This window comes from Drosophila persimilis, unplaced genomic scaffold, assembly GCF_003286085.1.
Source record: "Drosophila persimilis strain 14011-0111.01,24,50 unplaced genomic scaffold, DperRS2 tig00000191-arrow-pilon, whole genome shotgun sequence".
NCBI lineage: Eukaryota > Metazoa > Arthropoda > Insecta > Diptera > Drosophilidae > Drosophila > Drosophila persimilis.
The window spans coordinates 1,798,279-1,822,281 of record NW_020825298.1 but is presented as its reverse complement, the minus strand read 5'-3'; the positions used below and the strand labels follow the sequence as shown (position 1 = coordinate 1,822,281).

The 24,003-nt window shown below is 42.6% G+C and overlaps 2 protein-coding genes across 2 annotated transcripts in view; both read left to right on the top strand.

Moving 5' to 3' along the window:
* Positions 1 to 20,302, top strand: part of LOC6595371 (limbic system-associated membrane protein) — a 67,413-nt gene extending 47,111 nt beyond the window's left edge. Inside the window, exons 2-7 of the mRNA XM_002020771.2 lie at positions 17,000 to 17,194; positions 17,727 to 17,837; positions 17,928 to 18,068; positions 18,174 to 18,326; positions 18,938 to 19,432; positions 19,500 to 20,302. Coding sequence (XP_002020807.1) covers positions 17,000 to 17,194; positions 17,727 to 17,837; positions 17,928 to 18,068; positions 18,174 to 18,326; positions 18,938 to 19,432; positions 19,500 to 19,720 — 1,316 coding nt within the window. The 3' untranslated portion in view covers positions 19,721 to 20,302. The remainder of the gene's footprint in view (positions 1 to 16,999; positions 17,195 to 17,726; positions 17,838 to 17,927; positions 18,069 to 18,173; positions 18,327 to 18,937; positions 19,433 to 19,499) is intronic.
* A 1,030-nt stretch (positions 20,303 to 21,332) lies between these two features.
* Positions 21,333 to 23,220, top strand: LOC6595374. Its single transcript, XM_026988782.1, has 3 exons — positions 21,333 to 21,390; positions 21,450 to 21,586; positions 21,643 to 23,220. Exon 3 carries the CDS (start codon positions 22,656 to 22,658, stop codon positions 23,145 to 23,147), a length of 492 nt encoding a protein of 163 aa, XP_026844583.1. The 5' UTR covers positions 21,333 to 21,390; positions 21,450 to 21,586; positions 21,643 to 22,655; the 3' UTR covers positions 23,148 to 23,220.
* The last annotated feature ends 783 nt before the right edge of the window (positions 23,221 to 24,003 follow it).

Below are 24,003 nucleotides of genomic sequence, written 5' to 3'. Positions count from 1 at the left end.
GCTCCCAGGGAACAGCCCGACATTAGCCAGGACATTCTAAATTGCAAAAAGGCATAGAGCTTGCCGAATTGTGTCAAGTTGATGCTATGCGAATGGCAGAGTAAGAACTGCAGCCAAACTGCAATTAGAGGCAGCCAGTTGTAGTGACAATTGCAGGCATCAGTGGAGCCATTTTCAGGCAAGTTAGTTTCCCATGCATGTACATACGAGAACATGCACGAGTACGAGTACATGCACAATTTAGCTTGTCACAGAGCTGAGTTTCAACTAAGTTCCGACTAAATGAAAGCAATCAAAGGAATGAGAGAAAGTTACTTTTTCGATGTGTGTAGGCAGTTCTCAGAATTTAATTTCAGAATTGGCAATGGCTTTGCTTTTATTGAAATATAGTTTTGTCTTGTACAGTTTTTCACTGAAATTTCGTTGATTTTTACCAGTTTTTCTAAGCGAAGAAATTCCGAGTGTTATCCATGATACAGGCATCCGACGTGGAAGATCAAGGTCTTGAAAATGATTTGCTGATAGTAAGTATGTCTCCCCATTTCGTGCCAACAAACACCTTTAATTTCGAACCGTAAAACCATGAATGTCATTCCCCGTGAATGTCAATGCCCTTTAGTACCGGCCCACGGACATTATTCACACGATGCACAGCATTACGCATACGCACCGGGTGTCTGGGTGAAACTTCAATTAGCGACTGCGGTGTACCGCATATGGTGTTTATTCGTACGAATAACAAACTACACGCAGGCCTCGCCAAATCCTTTGTCAAATGATTTATTTAAAAGGGCAGCGCGTTGATTATTTCACAAACAGGAAACTATTTAGCAATTAGATGGCTCGACATCCGACAATCGTCGGTCCTAAAAAGCATCCGAAATATTGTGTGATTGCAAATGCGGCCCCAATTGAAATTGTAATTGCACTCGAAATTTTGTTTGGCACATATGGATAAAACTCAGACGCACACGCCCGAGCATAATGCGGCCATCAAAGCCGTGTGCTAATTGAAAATGAAAATGCCGCTGACTGGTTAATGGAACATAGCAGCATTATTATGGCAGGTTGGAGGGGAATCATTTCCATAAATACGTAATGTTTTGGGGTCACATTTAGACATACTAGCAGAATAATATCCACACATTAAAGTTCTGTGTGCTATGTGGCTACCTGATTCCGCATTCTCTATGCGTTTTAAATTCCTCTTTGAAGTTCTTATTGCTACCATTTCCAAAGCATTCATGAGGTAAGCTGTAATTGAAACCACTCTTAAAATCCCCAATAAATCCCCAAGAACCAAATCAACTAAAACATATGTACGAGAGTATCCTCTGCTGAGCACCAGTCTATGCTTTGAGGTTCTTTGCCGAAAATTCCCAAATGTGCACGAATTCAATTTGGAAGTACCGACAGATGCCGAACAGAACGGAAAAGTTTGTCTGATGCACAAATCCATTGGGTGGCCTTAAAGTTGTATTGATTAAAAAGCAGCGAAAAGAATAGCTTCTGCTCAATCGTTTCACTGCCAGTTGCGAAAAGGAGACCAGACCCACACCTGGCACGGGAAAGTTGTGCTCGAACTTTTGTCAGCGTACTGCCATTAGTTGTGTGCTTATGCCATTTACAGGAAACATTTGCATAATCCAATCAGGGCATCGAATCTATTCAAATCCAATCAAATAAAATGCAATTTGCACATAATTGCATTGACTTTTGTGTGCTCATTGGCAAATGTCACAATTTATGAAAATTTAATTCGATTGAAAACATTTCGTTCCGTTTCGCTGATCACAAAATGGGTTTCCGGCCAGAAGTCTGGGTTGATCAATAGCCTGCTCTTCGGCTCGAAGATAATAAATTCCATTCACGCAACAGATTAGCAAACATGTCGCAGGACGTTGGATGAGCATCTCCACCTGAGTGGCATTGTTGAGCAAAATGTTGGCTTCTCGACTCGGACTTGGCCCTGGGTCTGACAGCGGGTCGTCGTGCTCTCGCATAATTCGTGCCTGTCATGTCGGCAGTTGATTAACAATTGCTGGCCAAAATAACAGCCCACAAGCGACCCTAGGTGACTTGTGATTTATGTCGGCTAGTGTATCTCTTTGGTTGTATCTACTTTGTTTGCCCTGCTCCCTCAAGTGTGGGGCCAGGACTCGACTCGACTCGACTCTACTCGACTCGACTCTACTCGACTCGACTATTAATGGATCCAAGCAGTTGAGTGGCCACAGAATTTCCTCTGTAAGTTGTGAATTCAATTTTCGTACACTACTTGCTAGTTAGCACTGAGCTGGCCGCCTGGCTGCCTGACTCCCGGGCGATATCAATCATACGCACTGTTTGCCGCAAAACGTTTAGCCATGAATCAGCTAAAATGCTGAGGGCAGCAGAACATTGTAGCCGCCGGCTAACATTTGCAGTAAACTAAATTGCTTTTACTGCTGCTGCTACTGCTTATGCTGCCTCTCTTGCCACATGCATGTTAATAAATGTTCCCACCTACGGACCAGCACACTATTACGAGTACACCAATGGATTCATAAATGCACATGTAAGTATGTAGTTGCATGTCAAAAAGCACTTAGGACTCCTGTTTCTCTGTCTGCGCTGCTCCTGCTACTGGTCCTCCTGCTGCTGATGCTGCTGCTGCTGCTGTGGTTGTCGCATCGGCAACTCTGGCAACAGCTCAAACAGTTTGCGTACGCCACTCAGCAAGTAATTACATAACAACAAACCAAAAAGGGAAACAGCCTTGTGCCACAGGCAGACTTTTAGATGCCCTGAATAGTAGGATGCTGTAAGAAATAGGTAATGACTGAATGAAAAACATATAATAATAGCAAGTCCCCCAAATGAAAGAGTCATCTATGGAAAATCTACTTCCTTCAAGAACAGTATTCTTGTTCTCCCTGGAAACTCCAGAGCAATAGCTGAATACCGGGTCAGAGTGCAACAACTGATTGAGGGACTCTGTGACTGAGGAACTCAGTGAATGAAACACTGACTGACTGACTGACTGACAAGCTAACTGCCTTGCCCCAAAGTATGTTGCAATTATTAGACTCCCCTGGCTGCACTGCTGTCTGACTTTTTTAAGCTACTGGCCAGGGCTTGGGTCTTTTGAAGTGTTGCCGCTGCAGGAGATGCGCGAGAGTTGCAAAACGCATTTCCCCGTACTGCAACATTTCTGACCATGTTGCCGAATTGCAATTTCGCTGGGGACTGAGGTGCTGTTATTTCCCGGCTTTTAAGTTGATTAGAGAGAGCGAGATCGAGGCTACGCAAAAATATTTTACGTAATTAAAACTTGGCTGGCGCTGACGTTGCATAGGAATGCATTTTTTGTTGCCCAACTACAGGCGCTGCAACAATAGGTGGGAGCTGCAGCATAGAGAGGGCACTACAGCTGGGAGCTGGGAGCTGGGTGGGAGTGGAACAATGTCTGAGCTGAGGATAGGAATAGAGCTAGAGCTTAAACTGGGAATGGGACTGGGAGCGTGTGTTGCGTAAGCAACATTTTTCGAAATGGTTTTTGCAATTGCATTGTCTGATCCAAAACAAAGCGCGACCACAAAACTAGCGCAACAAACAATAACCAGCAGCAACAACAGAAACAGCAACGAATATTACATCAGGAAAGCAACAAGAACTACACACAACGACACACAAAATACACACAAAAACACCGACCATATGCCACAGTCTGCGGCTTGTTTGCGTGTGTGTTTATCGTGTATGCCACAAACTACTAAAAACAAGCGCTACAGTTGACATTACGACTCAGAGATACCCGGTACTAGCATTTTGATGTGGAAAACAAAGCAAATCACTGAATTTTTAGTCAAAAATTACCTCTTAAAATGAAAGCCCTGTTTATAGATTGATGCAATTAGTATTAATCTTAGTATGTCAACTTTTATAAAAATTTCAAGTCGAAGGGCCTATATGTGTTACTTTATAGACATAGAGAACATAGATAGAGCCTTTGTTCCTTCTGTAACATGCCTTTCCAAAAATTCAATATACCCCTGGACACCCGAAAAGTGCACAGGATAATTACATATGATGGGTTTTTGTCCGGACCTCTTACTCGTAGGTCGTGGCGAAAGGGAGGGCCCCTGAACAGGTTTATTTGCCTGGCTAATGTATAACTTTAAAGTTATAGTTTTGCCGTGACATTTTAAATGCAAATGTTGCACAATTTATGTCGCATCAGTTGGCAATTTGCATAAAAATGCTGTTTCAAAATTTACGAGCAGATACTTGCGGTTAATTTGTGTAGTTAATAAATCAAATTTTATAGTTTTCTGCCTGCACAAACTGACCATAAAACCAATTGACATAATTGCATTTGAATGCTGCACGAGTTATTTGATAAACAAGTTTGTGGAACACATGGATGGGCACATCAAAGGAGCGGTAGGGAGTTTTAAAGTGTGGAAAGGATTTACAATATATGCTCGTAATAATTTAATCAACCATCACTCTGTTGAAGCAAGGGCAAATTGGATTCGATTACGTAACGCACTTCTCTCTCATAATATTTCTTTTAGTTTAAGCCATTAATGCCTTTTGTGTGTAGCAGAACTTAATTTAAGTAAATAAAATGGTTTCGTTGTAGCTCTAAAATGGCATATATCATATAACCAACCAACTGGGGCCCCATTCAGTATCAACTTGTCTTCGACTTGGCCAACAATGGCACTTGGCGGGAAACTGAAGACTTGGCCCTCTGTTGCTTCGCTTTGAGAACAAAAGTTTTGGGACGGCATTCAAGTGGCTGCTGCTCCTGCTGCTGCTTCTACTGCTGTTGGACAGGGGCTCCCGGACAGATCCACTCAGCCTAAAATCGAGGACTTGACTTTCGTTCTGAAGCTCTGGTCCGGGGTTCTGGCTGTGTCTCTTACTCTGCCTCGCCGCTGATGCAGGCTCTGGCGAAACTCAATAAAAGAAATATTTTTGTTAGCTCACATAAAGTACTTTCATAGTTGGATGAACTGAAACTCTTGCATGGGGCAGGCGTCGTGGCCAAAGTTATAATAGTTTTTCAAGCAAAGCAAATGCAATTCCACTTTTGGAAAAGTTCGTTCAATGGACCAGATTCCACCACACCAGTTCCCCAGGCTTCTGCTCTTCTGCATCGCCATCCCATTCTGGGGCCCAGTTGTCGTCGAGTGGACTTTGGCCAACAAACAAATGAAGAACATGCGGGTCTCCACTCGAACATTGGACACTGAACGCTGAACAATTCGGCCAGGCACACAAATTGCTGCGACACTGCTGATAAAACTTACAAAGTAGTCTTTGGCCCAATCCCAATCTCCTTGGAGCAACTTGAGTCAATATTTGAATACGCAAATTGCTGGGACAAGAGCTCTGCAAATATGTAAGCACTCAAGCCATATTTATATTTTAATTATAATTTAGATGACCGCAAACCGAACCACAATCCATCGCTTTGTGCAGCAAGAATGTGGATCAGGGAGCTAAACCTCAAATTAGTGGCTTTTTCTATTATTCTCTTTGCAAAGTTTATGTGTATTTTTTCAGCAACGGCATCAAAGTGGATTAGTTCATAATGTTTAAATAGTAGATATTAACGCATGGGTTAGTCGGGGAAGTTTGAATGTCTATCTTTGAAAGTGTCAAATGTTATGGTAAAGCAGTTCGCTCTCTGATGTTTTAAGATAAACGGGATAAATCACATGTGAGTCCTGCTCATTGATTTCCCAAACCTCTGAAAACCTATTCAAGCCCTCTACCGAATAGCTACGACTTATGAAAACATATGTCTCTCCTCTCAATCGCGACATCGCTAGGAACTATAAGTCTTTAGCTTAAGCAGAACACTTTCTATATTTCAATATCGTCTTGCCCCGTGAAGCGATTTAAACATAGGAATACAAAATTGTGGTATACTTTCCAGCGCTTACCTTCGTCAAACTTTGCTCCCTACTCTTGTAAGGATTATTTACCTGCACTTGTATTTTTTTAAACGCCAACACCTGCTCTGCTACACTTTGAAGAGTGGCTCACAAGCAACAGCATGGAGGCTTAAAAAGTTTACCCCCACAGGAGATGATGGCAAGGAGAAAAACTTGTAAAAATAGCCCGGGGTCGTGAAGGGCAGTCGGGCTTTAATGATTATGCGGTGTGATTGCGCAACCGACCGCGAGGCGAAAACAATGAGCGATGGCCCAAATCCGGGCTGTCTGCCTTTGACCCGGAGGTTTTCGTTAAATTGTAATTAATCTTCTTTTATTTGTAACTTTTACAATAATCCAGTAATCAGCGCAAATAAATACGCAAATATTTGTGTGTTGTAATCAGTTGGCCTTTTGTTTGGCATAAATTAAAAATAAACTCGATTAATTATGCAAATATTCTGTCGTTACATTCTGAAGCTCCGCCACTTGCTCTCACCTGAGAGAAGAGCTGAATGGAGCAAAAGTAGAGCATCCTTCTCCGTGCACAAGTGTGTCATGTGCGTTGGAAAATGCTGAAATTCAAAAATTTATAGAAAAGCAACACCGAAAAGTGAAATGCAACTGTCTATGGCTGTCTTGGCAGTCAACGTGCTGCTTGTTTGTTTGCCTGACTCCTTTGTGCGACTGAGGGTCTGCACGTGTGTGAGTGTATGCCTTCTGCTTACGCCATCTTTCTTGCTCAATTTGTAAAACAATTTTGCATACAAATTGCAACAGCAGTCAGTGCAGCCCAGTCCCCCGCCCCAGCCCCCAGCCCCAAGCCATAACAGGGCCCCAGACAGGGCTAAAGAACCGGAGCAAACCTGCCAGCCACGATACATTCTATAAAAATTCAACGCCAGCCAAGCACAACACACGAAAAAAAGAGGGAAGGAATGAAAGAAAGCGTGGCAAACATGCATGACAATGCATGACAAAAGTAATGAATTACTTAAGTCCCTCGCCCACTGCACACACAACAAGACATATGGCCCCCGATCCGGGACCCCATCCATGCGGTTGGGGGCTGCCCCCACAAAAAAGAACACGAAAAAGGTCGTGCCGCTCGGGCGATGAGATGTGAATTTGTGTGCATTTGTTGGCTCGATTTGAAATGAGCGACAAGCGACTTCCAGTTAATGCAACAGCATCCTTTTTATCCGGAGAAGGATTGCCGGAGTGCAGTGCATTTGCATTTTTAAATCAGAGACCATGATCAAGACGAATCGGTAACCGTTTATTTGGAAAGTCATGCCATTCACGCTGTAAATCAGAGGAAAGTGCATTTGCTATACATTACGGAAAGTGGAGAAAAGTGGAGAAAAGAGTTCCCACCAAAAGGAAATTCAATGCAAGCCGAAGTGAAAAGAGTACAACTTGAGATGAAGTTTGTGTCAAATAAATGGTAAATAACTTTTGAGCTTGCAATAAATGTGAAAGCATCATCAAAGGAAAAACAAATTTGTATGACAGATGCTTTGGACGCAAGTTGGTTTAAGTCAAGTACGAGTATTTCAAATGTTGGAAAAGTTTGATCAAGTGTACGAGCATCAACGTCTATAACTATGTTGAAGCGGAAATACATTGAACTGAGTATATTGCGGCTCTTAAATCTATCAAAATTGAGCATTTCATATATTTTTAAACATTTCCGACCATTTAACACACTTGTATATTAAATATTATTATATCGACCTGCAATTAAACGCTTTTCCAATAAATATGAACTCTATGTTAAAGAGAAAATATATTTATCAGATCGATACGAGCTTACATGCTGTATTTCTGGGAAAGCAAATAATATTTTAAATACGAGCATTGGTGATATTATAGCAGTGATATTAAACATTTTGCAATATTTGTTGTATTTAAATAGAGTCTCGATAACCAATTAAAAAAGGAAAACTGCTATTTTCATTACAAAAATGTATCCTTGAGCGTTGATAACCTCGCTTGTCAGTCAATATGTGGACACGCAAAAAAGCAGCATTTTATTCACTCATCAAAATGCATTTTTTCATCAAAAATGATGTGCGAGTATCTCTGCAGCCGGTACAATTTATGAACACAAATTTTAAGTTCTCGCCACACATATTTACATAATTTAAGGGATTTCTCCGTCAGTAAATTGTTTTTAATGGCTCTTTCACACTCAACTCCACTCCACTTCACTTCACGCTGCTTACCTGGTAATAGTGGCACTCATTATGGCGCTGTAATTAGCTGCAGCTTGAGGACCAGCAGAGCCGCTGGGTGATCCGGTCCTGGATGTGGTCGATGTTCTGGTCCTGGTCCTAGTCTACGTCTACGTATACGCCTGGCAGTGCGCTGAAATATACCCTGAAGCCATCAAAGGCTTTGCTTCCTTTTTCTTTTGTGCTGTCTACAGGCCCGTCCCTAATGAACCGCATGGACAGGAGCCACCAAGGGTTTGCACGGAAATTTATATAAATACATATATATAGAAAGGGTGCATATCCTTCGAATATCCTGTAGCGCACGGCGCTCGCAAATTAAAGGTTCCCAGCATGCGCAATCTCTTCGCACCGTGGCCCAACAAAATTTCCACTCGCTCATCTGCTTTAGATAGAGTTAAGGCATAAGCTTAACCTTACCCCCTTACACCCACGCCACTCCACACCACACCTCACCCACCCACAGCAACGGCCCACCTCATTGCCAATGCCTGGGAGCTGACTCCAGTTGGCGGTGGAAAATATTGTCGCATTTTTCAATATGCCAGCTTCCGCTTTCCCGTTTTTCCGCTGCACAAAAACTTGTTAAGTGTGTGGTTAGCCAGAGCTTCTCTCTATATGCCAGAGTGTGTGTTTCGGCCATAGATTCTCCCTGTGTCAAGGTGTGTGCGAGAGAGTTTACTGCTGGTATGAAAAATTCAATTTGTTACACTCTTTATGTTGGCTTTGGCTGTTCATACTCGTAACACCCACAGACCGTTAAAAGCTTAGATATACTCTTAGCGGGGCACACATTCTGTATGCGAGTGGGAACATCCTGTTTTGGTTGAGATTCTAATAGTTTGGAGCATAAATTAATGGAATAGACTCTGCAGAGTGTATGTTAATCATGGTTAAAGAGAGAGTTGTGGATTAAATTAATATCTTTAATAAATCGCTAAATAAATTTCACAATTGCCTCCCCCTGATGTCATTGTGCCGCGGAAAGGTAAATTTAATTTAATTTCCCTTTCCACATCATAGGTTGAAATTTCATCAAAATAAAAGCCCCTTGAAGCCTCTATTAGACGATGCAAGCCCATACTCCACTCCAAAAAAAGGTCTCCACTTCAGTAAACTATTTTAGGGGTTAAGAGAGACTCCCACTCTACGCCTACAGATTCCACGAAGTTAAAATAGTTGGAGGAAATTTTGCAATTGCGAAATGCACACTTAAGTTTAATTAAAAGCGCATTAATTGTGGGCCGCAACTCAAGCTACAACGATGCCGGATATAAATTGCAGCGAGGCCAGTCAGCCAGTCAGCGGGAGACTTTTTGCCGAGCACCTCAGCTATCTGCACCCGCAACAATTCTTAGAAACTTGGAAAGCAATTTGCGTTCCTCATGCTCGCAGGAAAATTTATAGCACCCCATGCCGTATTGTTGTTGGGCCGGATTAAAAGTGCCTCCGCCTGCATGCTAATGAAAAATGCAACAAAGTGCCACGGCTCAGGTTCCTAAGCGAGTTAATCGTCCATGAGCCAGGAATTTCTCCACGTCCCTGACTCTAAAGGGCGCACTGAAGGCAGGGACAGGGACTCACCGGAATTGTGGGCTATAAAGAAATGGGCGTGTCCTTTGTTTGGTCAAATTGAAATTAAATTAGCAGTATTGCCGGTTTACTTTGGAGTTAACTACAGTCCATATAATTGCCAGGATATTACACAAATTACGGGGTTAATGTTCAAGCACAAGAAACACATATACGAGTATGCTAGTACTGCGAGCAACACGTATTAAGCAAACGCTTACATGCATGAATATGTGTACACAAAGAACAAAATTTCACTTATTCTGAGATTCAAGTGGAATATTCTGAGTGGACCATTAATAAACCTGACGAGCATGTTATCTTAGCATTCAAAAATTTGTTTATCTATTTATTACATTAGTTTTGCAAATTTAAATACGGACATAATCACACATCTTTTATCTACAGTTCAATATCCGCTTTTTTGAAAGCAATAAGATAAGCAATAAACGCTGAATGCATTGACATTCCATTTCCTGTTCCTGCGCTTATTATGAGGCCATGCCCCCAGTTAAGTCCTTGGTTGTCCGCACAAATGTTCCGCAATTTGTTGGCATAACGAAAACAATTCGAGTGGATCTGGATCCACAAAACTGACAAGTTTTTCTTATAGCGCACTAAAAATGAAGACACTAAAGGCGGGGCAGGGCCACAAAAGCTTACCCATGGTTGGGGCCAGTTGTTTCTGTTATTGTGCTGTAATGTGGCATGTAGGAAGCAGAAGAAGTGGCACACACGTAGCTACTCCATGCACAATGGCATCAAGTAAGTAATACAATAGAAAAAGCAACTCGCGTATACGTGTATAAAACTTTATTTTTACGACAAAGTGCAAGCAGCAAAGTTGTTAGCAAAAGACTGAAAAGCAGCCCCAAAATAAGAAAAAGAATGGGAGGCTAGATTCGGGAGCCGTATCTATAGATACTCTTATGGATCTATCGTGGCAGTACCGTGTAGCAGCTACACATATTATTTGCTGTCATAATCATTGAGTCTTTGATTTCTAAGAAGAAGGCATAGATCTTCCAGGGATTTCATGCTTATAAGAAGTAAATCTATCTATACGTTCAGTCAGATGAGAACCTCACGCTTATTATACCCTGTTCGAAGGGTATACAAATTCCCAAAGGGACATCCTGTAGCCGTTTTTGTTGCCCCGCAGTTGGATTTTAATTTTAAGCAGCGACACGAGACAAACTTTTAACTAAAAATTGCATGCCAGCAACTTGAACAGTAGAGGAGGCGAAATTTGATTTTTATTTTTACAGCATCGCAATGTCAGGGCGCTTGTGCTCTTGTGGCGCGTAACACGCTGCGTATACGCAATGTGCACGGAACAGTTTCAATTACAACTTCATGAAGGTGCGGCAGAGCGTGGCAGTCTAAAAAGAACCACCTTTGGTATAGTTTCTTTTCGTTTCTGTGCCACCCATCTCACCTTACACAATTAGCCCCGTCCCGACACTTGATACCTCGATTACAACGATTTGATGGTCCATGATTAATGCGACGCCTGTCATGTTGCAACTTTCCGCAAATTTGCCTAACAAATGATCTAAGCGATGGACACACCCGGAGAACAAGTAATAATGTATTCAACTTCACCGGGGGATGATGGAAAAGTGAAAATGGGAAATGTCACAGTGGTCCGAGTGTCCGGAATGAGTGGAAATGAATAACAAAAGGAAGGAAAAAAAAGTTGTCTTGATAAATGTGAAGATATGAGCTATGAATAATGGTTTATATTATTGTTTTCTTTGTAAAAACCTGGGATTTATTTGTTCTGCATTCTTTTGTGTATGTGAATACTTCGCTTAAAATTGTCATTTATTGTAACTAATGTTGGTAATTTCGGCGAACAATGGCAAAGGCACAATGGTATTGGGCTTTTATTTCCTTCAAAGGTTTGCTGCCTCTCATTTAAAGATTGCTTTACAGTTCTCAGCAATATTTTAATCAACTTCGAAGCCCCGAAATGAATTCTCGTATAATCCATCCAACTTATTTTCTTGTTGACACATCCCTAAAATACACCAAAAAGCTTCAGGACTCGTGCCAATTTATCTGTTTCCGCTTGGCCTGCGGGAGCACTGGGGGAATATTTTATATTTCTGACACAAATCGCAATCGCAACTGACACTGATCCACTGTTCGCAGATTTATCTATAAAATGTTTAAAATATTTAAGTAGCCCAAAGTTTTATGGAGCTGTGCGACAACGTCATTTTAAATTGTCTGCTTCCCCCGCCGGCTCGATTCCGTGTCCTCCTCAGAAGTAGAATGCAAAGTTTGTCAAACTTTTGTTTCAAAAGTCAAAGGCGCACACTTTTGATGAATGAGTTGAAGGCAGAACCGAATCAGTGGCAGTTCTAGAAAAAGAACAAGCAGTAGGAGTAACAGTAGGACTGGACCAGTAGTCCAGCAGTCCAGGAGTCAGACTCCTTCTCTTTCAGTTCTTATCGCCAGACAGTTGCAAATTTATATGCAGCAGCTTCCTCAAAAGCCAGTCGGGAGTCGAGAGTGCCGAGAGAATTATATGCTGCCAAGCATTTAAAAACGCATAAATGTATTTTCCGGCGCGCACTCACATAATGGAAAATTTATGAACTAACTGCAGCTGGAAAAAGAATTAATTGCTGAACTAAAACAAAAACTGGGAGTGCGCAAGTACCAACCAAATTTGTGTCAGCTGCAAAACTATTAAAAAGGCATCTCTGGGAAACAGACATAACGAAGCACCCACAAATCGAGCAGCTCCTGCAACTGGAGCAATTCCGAGGGAACCCCACCTGCATTTCCGCTGGCCACAAAAGCCACCTCCTGCAAAAGGAGGATCCAAAAACCCAGAACCGAAAACCGAAGCTGACTTCCTGTTTTGTGCCAAGCTCCAACGTTGCACCGACGATGCTCCGAAAATGCGGAAACGTCCATTTTATAGCGGAAATATATTCTTATGCGGAGACGCGGTGATGATTTATGTATGTTTTGGCATTACGTGCTCTGTACCAGTGCAGCTTCTGGGCACTCCTTAGACCCTTTGTGTGCGTTTCGAATAAATTCCCTACTTGGAGATGTCAAACCACTGGATCTGAATGTGGATAAAATATAATTCTGAAAACTGCACTTTTTATGTGTACCAGGTAGCCAGTAACCAGGTTATTGCTCCGGTATGCAGTTAACGGGTTGTTTTTCAATTGAAATTAAAAATGGAAAATGTTGATCTGTTGGCAGTTCGTCTGTGTCTGGCTTTTGATAAAAACTTTACCTCATTTCCCAAACTTTACGGGCAAATTTTCTACACCCTCCCAACAGCCAATGGGTATCGGGCGGGGGATGTAGGAGGTACAATCCACTGACAGAAATGGGTTAAGCTCATACAAATGCTGCAATTATTTGCATGCTCGAGTGTCGAGCATTTTTATTTGCCCCGTTTTTTCTATCCAGTACATGTGGAGTAAAAAGGTATATTGAATCTCTGGACATGTATGTAACAGTCAGAGGGTGGCTTGAAGGTCTTGGATCAACGACAAACGGCTTTTGAAAAATGCGCATAGCACACCTTCGTGCATCAAGAGCACATCTAAGGATCTAGAACTGTGTGTTTGCCTAACAGAAAGAAAAGGCCTGACTGAGTACTGGGTATCTCATTCACATGACTGTAGCCTCCTCCTGTGGCTTACGTAATGGTGGCCAGAAGGGGAATGGAAAATACAAGCTATGACCAGAATGCGACACAAGCGGGACTTCCTCTGTGCGTGTCTGAGCAAAGCCGCGCATAATTCAGGTTAAGTGCGCTTCATGTGCGTTTATGCTGACATTAAAACACTCACACACTCAAATACATGCACTCACATGCGCTCTCAAATACCCACATGCACACTCGTTCACATGCTAATACACTCAGAATGGATGCGTGGTTATTGCTTTCTCTATTACAACTGGAAAATTAAAACTTTTTTATTGAAGTTGAGAGCATGCGTGCGCACTGGCAAAGTAAAGGAAAAAATCCAAAAATAATAACAAACTTTTTTGCCGGAGTAAATGCAAAACAAAAATTGTCGCACAAAAAGGAAAGCTTGCAGCATTTCCCAACGAACAAAAAGTTTATGCCGTACCGACCCCATCCTCCGCCGTTAGGCATCGGAAAATAATTAAAAAGTTTGCCGTCGAACTAATGGAAATTGAATTGCCAGCTCGCCTTGAAGAATGGCCAAATTTCATTAAAATCCATGCTGAATAATTTAAAAACAAATGAATACAATTCGAGCTTGATTTGCTAGCCGGGCCGGGGCGGGGCTGGGACCGGGCAGCAGTACTAAATGTCAAATGATGTCACAAGTTTTTGCATTTCACTCTGCAACAAAAAATTATAAAATTTCTACGGATTTTCATTGAGACTTTCATATTATTGAGAGGAAACAAAAAGTTTTTTATGCCGCATATTCCGCATTTGTTGTTAAAAATTTGCGGCCATGGCTCAATAAGCCATAATTCGTTTAAATATTTTAAAAATATTTTAAAAGCGAGAAATGTATGTATGTACAGGGCATTGTTGAGAATAAAGCTGGCAAATGAAAATAAACTGGCACGCATGCGAAACATATAATGAATTCCACATAACGAAATTTCCAGGTTAACACGCTCCAACATCACCTAAAGGGGGGACAACGCACCCTTGGTCCTGACGCTGCCACCTCCCCTAAAGGGGGTCCTGGCTGGACCAGTTGGCATCACACGTCAGTTCACAGGACGTCGCCCACGCGTTGCATGCTTGGTTGCACTTTTTGGCAGCTTGCACGTGCTACCGCTCAACAGCTCCATCTTGTACCACCCCATAGCTGCATACGATTTTTTGAGTGCCTTTACAAAGGGTATACATACTTTTTTTTTGGAACTAATGAAGAGAAGAAAGCATTCCTGCAAACATTTGTATATTTGTCATAGATCTGTCTTTCTGTAGACTTTCTACAGAAATTTTTTGTAAAACTGAACTCTACGTTTTCGCAATAATACAACTACATTTTTAAGGGTATTCCTATCTTCGCCACCCCAATCCCAAATCATTCTCCGTTCTTCCCTGCTATTTTTCTTTCCACTCACATTCGTTGGCTCTGGCAGTGCACACGAGTACCTGGCATAATGCATTTATAAAGGCCGCTGAACAATGCCAAGAGCGAGGCAGATAATTTCATTTTGCTCCTGTGGCTGGCCCTGGTAATGCCATTTACCGCTAACTATTTGTTTTTCTCACATTTGGCAATGCTTTACATTTATTTTCGAGCTTACTCCAGCTCTCGCTTCCTCGTGCTCTCGGTTTTTTTGTGGCCCTGTCATTAAGCTCGCATGTGCCGTGACTTTGGTTTGTACATGAAATTTTATGACGGGTGTTGTGCCGTCGCCTCCCCAGCAGCAGATAGCGGATCCGCTGACAATGAGCAGCAACAGGAGCCCAAACCAGAGCGACAGCACGGGCAGAGAGACAGATGCATCAGTCAGTGACACTGGCACTGGCGTCTGCAGGTGAAGGCAAACAATGCAAATATTTGTATGGCCCCCATAACTATATAGCACATAGGTGTACTTGTATCAGAGGTGTATCTGCGGTGCCATACTCGTATGAGGAGTGCCAAGAGCGCGATAAAAAGTAATGTTTACCCATTGTTTGGCAACTTTAGCTGATGTCGGCATTGATTTTCCTTTATTTTCTGGGCTTCAGAAACAACCAGAGTGTTGTTATATCAAGACATTAGGGCTTAATGTATACGAGTATGTCAACTGATGTTGAAAGATGTGAACTTGAACTATACGGGAAAACTAAAACGAGACTTGTGGAATGCAATGAGTGAGTCGTAGAGCGAGATATTTTTGCTATTGATTGTCAGGGTCTATCAATCCTCTTCTTGTATGTACAACTTTCTAACCCTTCTCTATTTTATAAATCACTAAAAGGCTATCAAATTGTTTCAAAACTTTCATCTTACCGAACTTTGCCTATATTTTCCCCGACTTCCAATTTTTCAATACAGAAAGCTTCAGAACTGCTAATTAATATGAATGAAGTTCTTGCAGTTTGAGCGTAATTGCCCTCGCCTTTGCTTTAGCTACATTGTTCATAATATTCCACTTAGATGGTTCTCACTTTGGGCCATGCTGTGGGTTCTTGTGGCTCCTTTTTGCTGGCTCCATGTAATGGGGTATATATGTATTTCATTATATATGTATGTAGCTGCATAATTTCAATATGTCCATACTGTTGCCAATAAAATTTGCAAAGCAGAAAAAAGGCAATGGAAAAGTTTGGCCAACGAAATGAACGATGCAATCATGTTTCCCTCACTCCGACTCGGGGAGTGTTTCGCAGTTTGTGTGTTTTATTCGTTCTTTGCCACTTTGGGGCATGCAACAAACTTTATTAAAAAGTATGCAAGAAATTTTTGCATCTATACATTTTACCAGAATACCCACAGGGCTGCAGAGGTATCCGGTCGTAGCCGAAGTTTGGAGATGGTTGATTTCCCAACCCCTTTTCCATTCCCATTCCCACTCCTTCTGTTTCTGTTTTTCTGTCTACAGACTGCAGCCCGTTTTCCCTTTTCCTCCACATTTTCCTCCACAGATTGACATGAATTGGCAAAATGAAATTGCTGTTTCTTGTGATAAATTTCAATGAACATTTTTGCCAAGGCGCAAACATGAAGTGAAAGTAGAAAGCACGGGCCACGGCAGGAATTTGCATCCGTTGAGTGCAGTTTGCTGTGTGGCCCGAATAACAGGCTGTGAGGCATGCTAAGAGCCATTTTTGAACGGAACGAGTCCCGACATAAATGGCACGGCGAATAAATTAAAAAATATTCACAAGCGGCTGAGCTGCCTCATAATATATGATAGAAAGTATCTTGAAATTTGAGAAAAATCCACATGCACATATTTAAAGATGGTCTTGCAATCATGGGTTGTCTCTCTTTGTTCTTAATATTGACAATTCTTTTCAAAGGAAATGTGTGAGCGTAATGGCAGGAAAAACTGTTTGAGTTGTTAAGAAAATAAAACGCACGGCTGCACTGTTTTCGTTGTTATGCAAATGCGATTGCAGTGGCAATGGCAGCCATTGCCAACGGAAAAACTTGGCCTTAACTTTTCAATTCCCATTTTACGCGCTGCAGACACCCCGACCCTTCCCATCCACTGCAATTAACAAGCTATTAACTAGAGTATACCCAGTCTTTAAACCTTTGTCGCTTTCCGTATCTCTTCTTGCAGCTGTCGTCTTGGGCAATCACCATGAGAGCCTGTCGCTGAGTCCGGCGGAGCATAGCGTTGTGCGCTACACAAACGAGTCCCTCATTGTGCAGTGCCGGAGCCCCGATCCGGACGTAAAGCTGCATTGGAAATCGCCAAAAGGGGAAATTATACGAGAGCACAAAGGACGCATCCACATTGAGCAAACATCGCCAGGTGAGAATCGGGGTCAGAACCCCAAGTGGGGTGCTGGATAGATAAAATCGAGCAAAGCACTAAAGGCAGGTGCGCCAGATGGACGGAGGGCAAGAGTAAACAATGCCACAAGCACAACAAACGCAATTAATTGCAATTCCCCAACTACATTCTTTCCATCTGAATTCTCGAACCCAAAAGGGAATTCATGAAGTCCAGTGGGAAACAAAAAGGGGACTAAAGTATTCCGAAATAAATTAGTGAAATATCCCCTTCAAAACCACTTCAAAATATGTATTCAAGATCTATATACCCATTTTGTAGCATTCTCACTTATCTGACAGTGGCGCTTTCCAGTTAAGAGATATTCAAATTCGATCAGCAATGGGTATCCTCTCGTCGTCTCTTAAGCAATTCATTCCAATTTTTTTTTACTCTACGCATTCGGGCTTTGGCCTTTGTTTTTCGAGCCCCATTTAACCTTTTTCCAACATATACTCTATACACAATTTGGTCCTTTTTTACTCTCCTGCTCTTTTTCTCTGCCACACAGAACAATTGAAAATCGTTTTCGCCCACATCGCACTGGCGGACAAGGGCAATTGGAGCTGCGAAGCTGCTGAGGGCCGTCTGCATAGTAAATCCTTCGATTTGATTGTATATCGTAAGTGCTGGAATCGTCCACAGGGGCGACCACAGTCGGAACTGGTGGGGCAGTCATTAATATTGCATTGTTTTCTTGCCCCGAACACAGAGAAAATTACGTTCACGGAGAACGTCAGCGTGATAACCGTAAAAGAGGGCGACAAGGACAAGACTATATTGTGCGAGGTGAAGGGAGAACCGCAGCCAAATATCACCTGGCATTTCAATGGGCAGCCCATTAGTGTGGATAGTGAGTTGGCCGACGATAATGAGCTTTGCATTTTACACGACCCCAAATACCAAACGTTCAATTTTCCCTCCCTTCATTTCGCCCATTTTCCATTTCCCCCTGCAGCGGCAGATGGCTCCAAGTATCGCATCCTGGCCGATGGTTTGCTCATCAACAAGGTAACACAGAGTGACACCGGCGAGTACACGTGCCGGGCATACCAAGTGAATTCGATTGCTTCCGATATGCAGGAGCGCACAGTTTTGATGAAAATCGAACGTGAGTGTGATTTATGATTTCCAAACAAGACCAATGGCACTCTGGGACCAGCACCAGGCGATCATGAGATCGGAAGGAAAGCTGTACTTTCATATGTTCCACGAATTTTCACCGCCATCTTGTCCCAGTGTGCAATATTTTGGGGGCTGCAGTGGAATTACTTGAGCGTCATGCGATTTCTTTTCTGTGGGATGATGGATATAAAATTTGTGTGTGCGCTTTGTATGCGGCGCATTGGGCGGTAAATAGTTTTTGAGCACGAAAAATGCTGGAATTACATTCGCTTAGAGCCGCTTTTTGATGAATGCTGATGTTCGCTGGGAGGTCTGTCTGCCCTGGTCAGTGGGGGCGTGGCACACATGCAGCTAATGGCTTAACTTGGCCAAAAAGCTCGAACCCCGCAGCGAGACCGTGATTTATGGTTGGCGCACATGATTTTTCCATTTTCCTGCCATACCTTTGAGCGGGAGCGTCACTTGTCAGCTGTCAGCAGACCTCATCCCCACTGCAGTAGACGTAGACCTCAGGCTCGTTGCAACGGAGCTCGGCTTCTGTTCTGCTTACTGCAGAATTGTGGGTGAAATTTAATTAAATTAATTGATTCCGCACAGACAAACCATTTTGGACGCACAAACAGTTCGTGAGCATGCAGTATGCGTACATCAACGGGACGGCGTCCATCATGTGTGAGGCCCAGGCAGAGCCGCCGGCCACCTTCACGTGGCATCGGAAGCAGAAGCGACTGCACAGCAACGAGCGGCTCTACACGATCGAGGGAGACCACTACTGGTCGCGGTTGACCGTCCATGTGCTGAACGTCAGTGTATTTGACAACTATCGCTGCCGGGCCACCAATCATCTGGGCAGCATCGAGCGGACAAAACGCCTGGAGCAGGGCGAGAAGCCCCCATCGCCCATCACGTTCCAGCTACGCGGCTTCAACTCGAACACCTTCGATGTGGATGTTAGTGCCCCGCGTGGGCCCGAGGACCGCGGACCCATGGAGGTGAACGGCTTCCGGATCGAGTACATGTCCGAGCTGGAGTTCAAGTCGGATGCGGGCAAGTGGACCAATGCCAGGCGCAAGGACTTCCCCTTCGAAGAGGGTAAGTGATACGAGTAGCTCGTGACCCTCACCATAATGCCTGTCACACGCTTCGTTCCGCCCGACAGGTGCCACTTTCCTCATTACCAACTTGGAACCCGACACCTATTACCTGATGAGGGCCGCCTCCCGCAACCTTGCCGGCTTTAGTGACTTTACCAAAGTAGAGAAGTACAAGACGCTGTCACTGGAGCCGCGCGTGTCTTCGGCGCACCCGCTGCCCCAATCCACATCTCTGTGCTTCGGTTTGATGGCTTTGATGTGTCTGACACTACGGCTGGGATATTGAATCTGTATCTGCAGGCGGATGACGGATAATGGATGAGAGATGACGGATGACGGATGATGGCCGATGTATGACGTATGAATTTGGACGGGTGATGCACCTAGCGGAACCGTGGCGAGCCCTTAACCCCCATGTGCTTTGTTTAGCTTTAAGGCGTGTCCGTGAGGTCACATTTCTGTCTGATTTGCTTGGTCTAAGTTCTTGGTTTATTCCACTGTTGATACAACCCAAAAACCAATGTTATGTTAAGTTTAGAACGACTCTCTCATTAGCTTTGAACTTGCTTAAGGATTATGACTATAGTTGAAAAGGATAAATATTTATGCAAAACACATAGGAATATTTATATTTAAACAAATCCTCATAGTGCTTAACTGGAATACCAAACTGCAACTTAAGATTTGCGATACAGTGGGCCAGAAGCTGTTCAAGCTTCCCAAAAAAGTACCAACTGAAGCCTCTATCATAACGTTTGCTCAACTTTTTTCGGTATGCAAATCAGAAAATAAATCTTAGCTGAATAATTATCCAAAACTAAAATTATTCGTTGTTGAGCTTAGGCCCTGGCGCCCACAAGATGTTTTGTTGCCAAATCATAAAGATTTAATCAATAAAGTTGCCAAACCGCAAAGATCTATTTCAAAAGTTGCCAAAAAAACATAATATATTCTACATATGTATTTAAGAGAAACTGATACAAAAATTCCGATAAACATTTCAACTTAAGAACACTCATTAACTATATAAAGAAGATAAATCGTTTAAAATCTTCCTCTAAAGATCATAAAAAGTAAACTATCACCACAAAATCTCTTACAAAAGAAACGTGTGAGCGCATCAAACAATAAATAAGAGCATAAAAGAGCTTAAAAAGCATTTGAATTTTCGTATTACATATACCCTCCTCTCTTTTTTAATGTTCCGAAGCCAAGGCCAACATTTATACATGACCATTTCAAAGAAAACATAAATTTATATAAAGAAATACGTATCTCACAATAAAAGGGGATGCCAAATGACCGTATACCATACACGAATATATATTACAAACTACAATTTGGGTAAAAAAGTTCAACCTTTATGAGATACAACACTTCAAGAGGAGTGTAAGACGAATGTAACCTAGCCAAAGATTAAATATTTTGTGGTTTTCTTTTGACAATTGTGTGTGAGCCGAAATAAAAGTTATTATGGATACCAAGCATAAACGTAGTTCATGTGCATATTGCGGCAATAATATAAAATATTCTGCATTGCAAAGGTAAGGTGGGCAATGAGGTGAGTATAAATATTGAAAGAGTGTGTTAGCTGGATCGATGGGTTTTATTGGATGCTTATTTACATATATATACTATGTATGTATGTTCACTTTGAATAGCCTTTTATTTAGAAGACTTAATTTCTAGCCACTTAAACTATCATCGGATCTGCCTGTTTCTACATTTCAAATTGTTTCTGTGTACTGTTTCTCTTTCGTTTTAAATAGTTTCAGGTATCCATTTGACAAATTGTGTGTTAAAAATTGTTGGTATTTTCCCAAATTTGCAAACAATGCTAATCGTCGACAATCCTTGTAAAAAATCAATCGGAATTCATTGTTTAAGCGTTCCTAACGAAAATAAAGTCAATAAGCATAGTAAATACCATTCAGATTGGCTGAAGCTTCATGAAAGGTGTGACTGTCATACGTCTTAGGCGTTATAATCGCAACTATCCCTTTTTCTTCATTCAGTGACCGCTGTGCAACAAAACGTGACAATTCCAAAGGATTTAAGGTGGCTGAACACGGTGGCCATGACGAGAGGAAGGTAAATACCTGCAACAGAGACATTGATAAACAATACAGATATCGTTCAGGGTCTGTCTCGGGTAAGCTAGATACAAAGCCAAAAGTTTGAAAGAGTTTCTAAAACGCTTGTTTACAGTTTCTGAAGCAATCTATAATCGATACAATGCAGTATTGAAGCGCGTAGAGGATTTATCGTCTTCAGCAGTTACGGAAAAAGAAACACATAAAGTCAACCCTCCACGTATATTCGGTGGCGCATCCAGCAATAGTAATCCGAGCTCAAATACAACGCAGGACACAGTCATACCGCCATACAAGACCGATGTACCTGCCAAGCCCCAGCATCAGCCAAGTTTTTATCTGGAACCAGAAAAAAACTGTGGCCATTTTGAACCGAATTCTGCAGCAAAGCCCGTTCTTAAATTTTTCGAAGAGCCACATCCGGATTCAGTGACTCAATGGAGAGCAGTGCCACTACTAGAGTCGATATCTGAATCCTCGAACTGTTCGCACTGTACGTTCACTCTACCATCTAAAACCCACACTTTTAGTCAGAAAGAAAAATCATTTACCCGTTGCCATTTGCCCAAAAGACCTATTATAGTAGTGGCCTCGGGGAAAGGAGGTCCAGGGCCACACTTGAAGAATGGCCCCAAGCCGAAGAGTACAGTAATTGATCGTCCCGTCCATTCCGCATTAAAGGCCAAACCGAAGTGGTATAAAAGAATCGATATTAAGGGGAAAAAACCAGAAAAAGCCCCTTTCGATTCCCAATTTGTGCAACCGTATTTACAGACGGAGAACCTTCAGGATTCTTCCTGCTCATATCCCATACGGGCAGATCACGAGAGTTATTCCTTTGATCTTGGGTTAATATCTGCAATATCGAAGCAGCTACCCGAGCCGAAGAATACAGTAATTGATCCTCGCAGCTATTCCCCATCAAAGACCAAACATAAGTGGTTTAAACGAATCGATATCAAGGGGAAAAGCCAAGACAAGTCCCGTCTCGATTCCCAGTTTTTACAGCCCTCGTGCTCATATCCCACACAGGCGGATCCCGAGAGGCATCCTTCCGAATTTGGGTTAATATCTGCCATATCCAAGCAGTTGTTCGAGCTGAACAAGAAATTGGATAGATTGAAAATCATGAAGATATTCGATATACGCAATCATATGGATTCCCTCATCGCCAATGTCAAATCGCTCAATCGGGAGTTTCAGGACAAGCAAATGGATGCAAAGAGGCCAGCTGAGCTAAAGAAAATGTCAAATCAGAAAAACTCGAAACTTAAGGATCGTTCATCGAGTCATTGCGTGTTCTGTAAGGACAAGAATCTACCAATTCTGAACAGTTTTCACCGCGAGCTTATCGAGCTGATTGGCGGCCTCAGTTTCAGTGAGGTTTTGATGTCGGTTTTGCTGCGGTGCGATAATGTCTACCACGTGAGAGTTCATGACATGATCCACGATAAGGTCCTGGGCTGTTTCTTGGTAACCGATGAAGGCATCGAGGAGGCCATCAAGCTGGGTGTCTTCGAACAGACATTGACATTAAGTGTGGTCGATTTGCGAAACACACTCAAGCCAAGAAAGCGTCCCCTGGGCATCGCTTTCGAGTACTCAGACGTGAGGCGATAGAGGGAGAACGAGGGTATTGTGGAGACGGATACCTGAAGGACTAAAAAACTAAAGATTAAATGATTCCAGCAGTACATGCATCTCTAGTAATTGTTAAGTTGTAGTAGTGTAAAGGGTTTACCTAAGTACAATTCATAATAGCCGTGTTGCATGGTTAGCAGAGAGTTCAATAACTGGAATATCTGCACCTCCTAGATACATCACCACAAATGCAATCAAACCAAGTGGCAATATTGACTGCCTCACCTTTGTCAGTGTCTGCCGTCGAACAACAGCAATTTTTGATTTGTTGCACCGCACCACCAGACCTCTAGGCCGCCCGACCGCATGTCAAACTCTTCATTTTGGCAAACAGCGGTTTGTCAATCAGCCACGTCAACTAGGCTCAACCGAAGACCCGCATATGTCTGTATCCGCTGCCTTTGCTGACAGCCGCATAAATCAGATGAATTCCAAACGACGGCTGCTGATTCGGATGCATCTGTGGCTCCGATGGCATATTGTGCGCACTGACTTTTATTGCCAGACCACGCGTTAAATATTTTCTCTGTGCCCGTTCCTATTTACCAGTCATACACATAGACATAGCAATGGATGCGTCTCATCAGCAGCTGAATTGCAATCCGCATTTACCATTCGCATCACAATGAACCATCAACAATAGACGCTTACGTTATTTAGTCTGAAAACAGGCGCGGTTCAAAACAATCTGCCCGCTTCTTAATTCCACGCACATGCACACATTTTGGAAAATTGTTTTATATTGCCAGAACATCAGCTAAGATTGAATTTAACAAGCGGATCGTCTGTTACGGATAGTGGGGTATTAGCGAGGTGATTCCAAAAGATTAAGTAT

Coding starts and splice junctions, on each gene's coding strand:
- LOC6595374 (XM_026988782.1), top strand. CDS start 22,656: ATGAAGATATTCGATATACGCAATCATATGGATTCCCTCATCGCCAAT.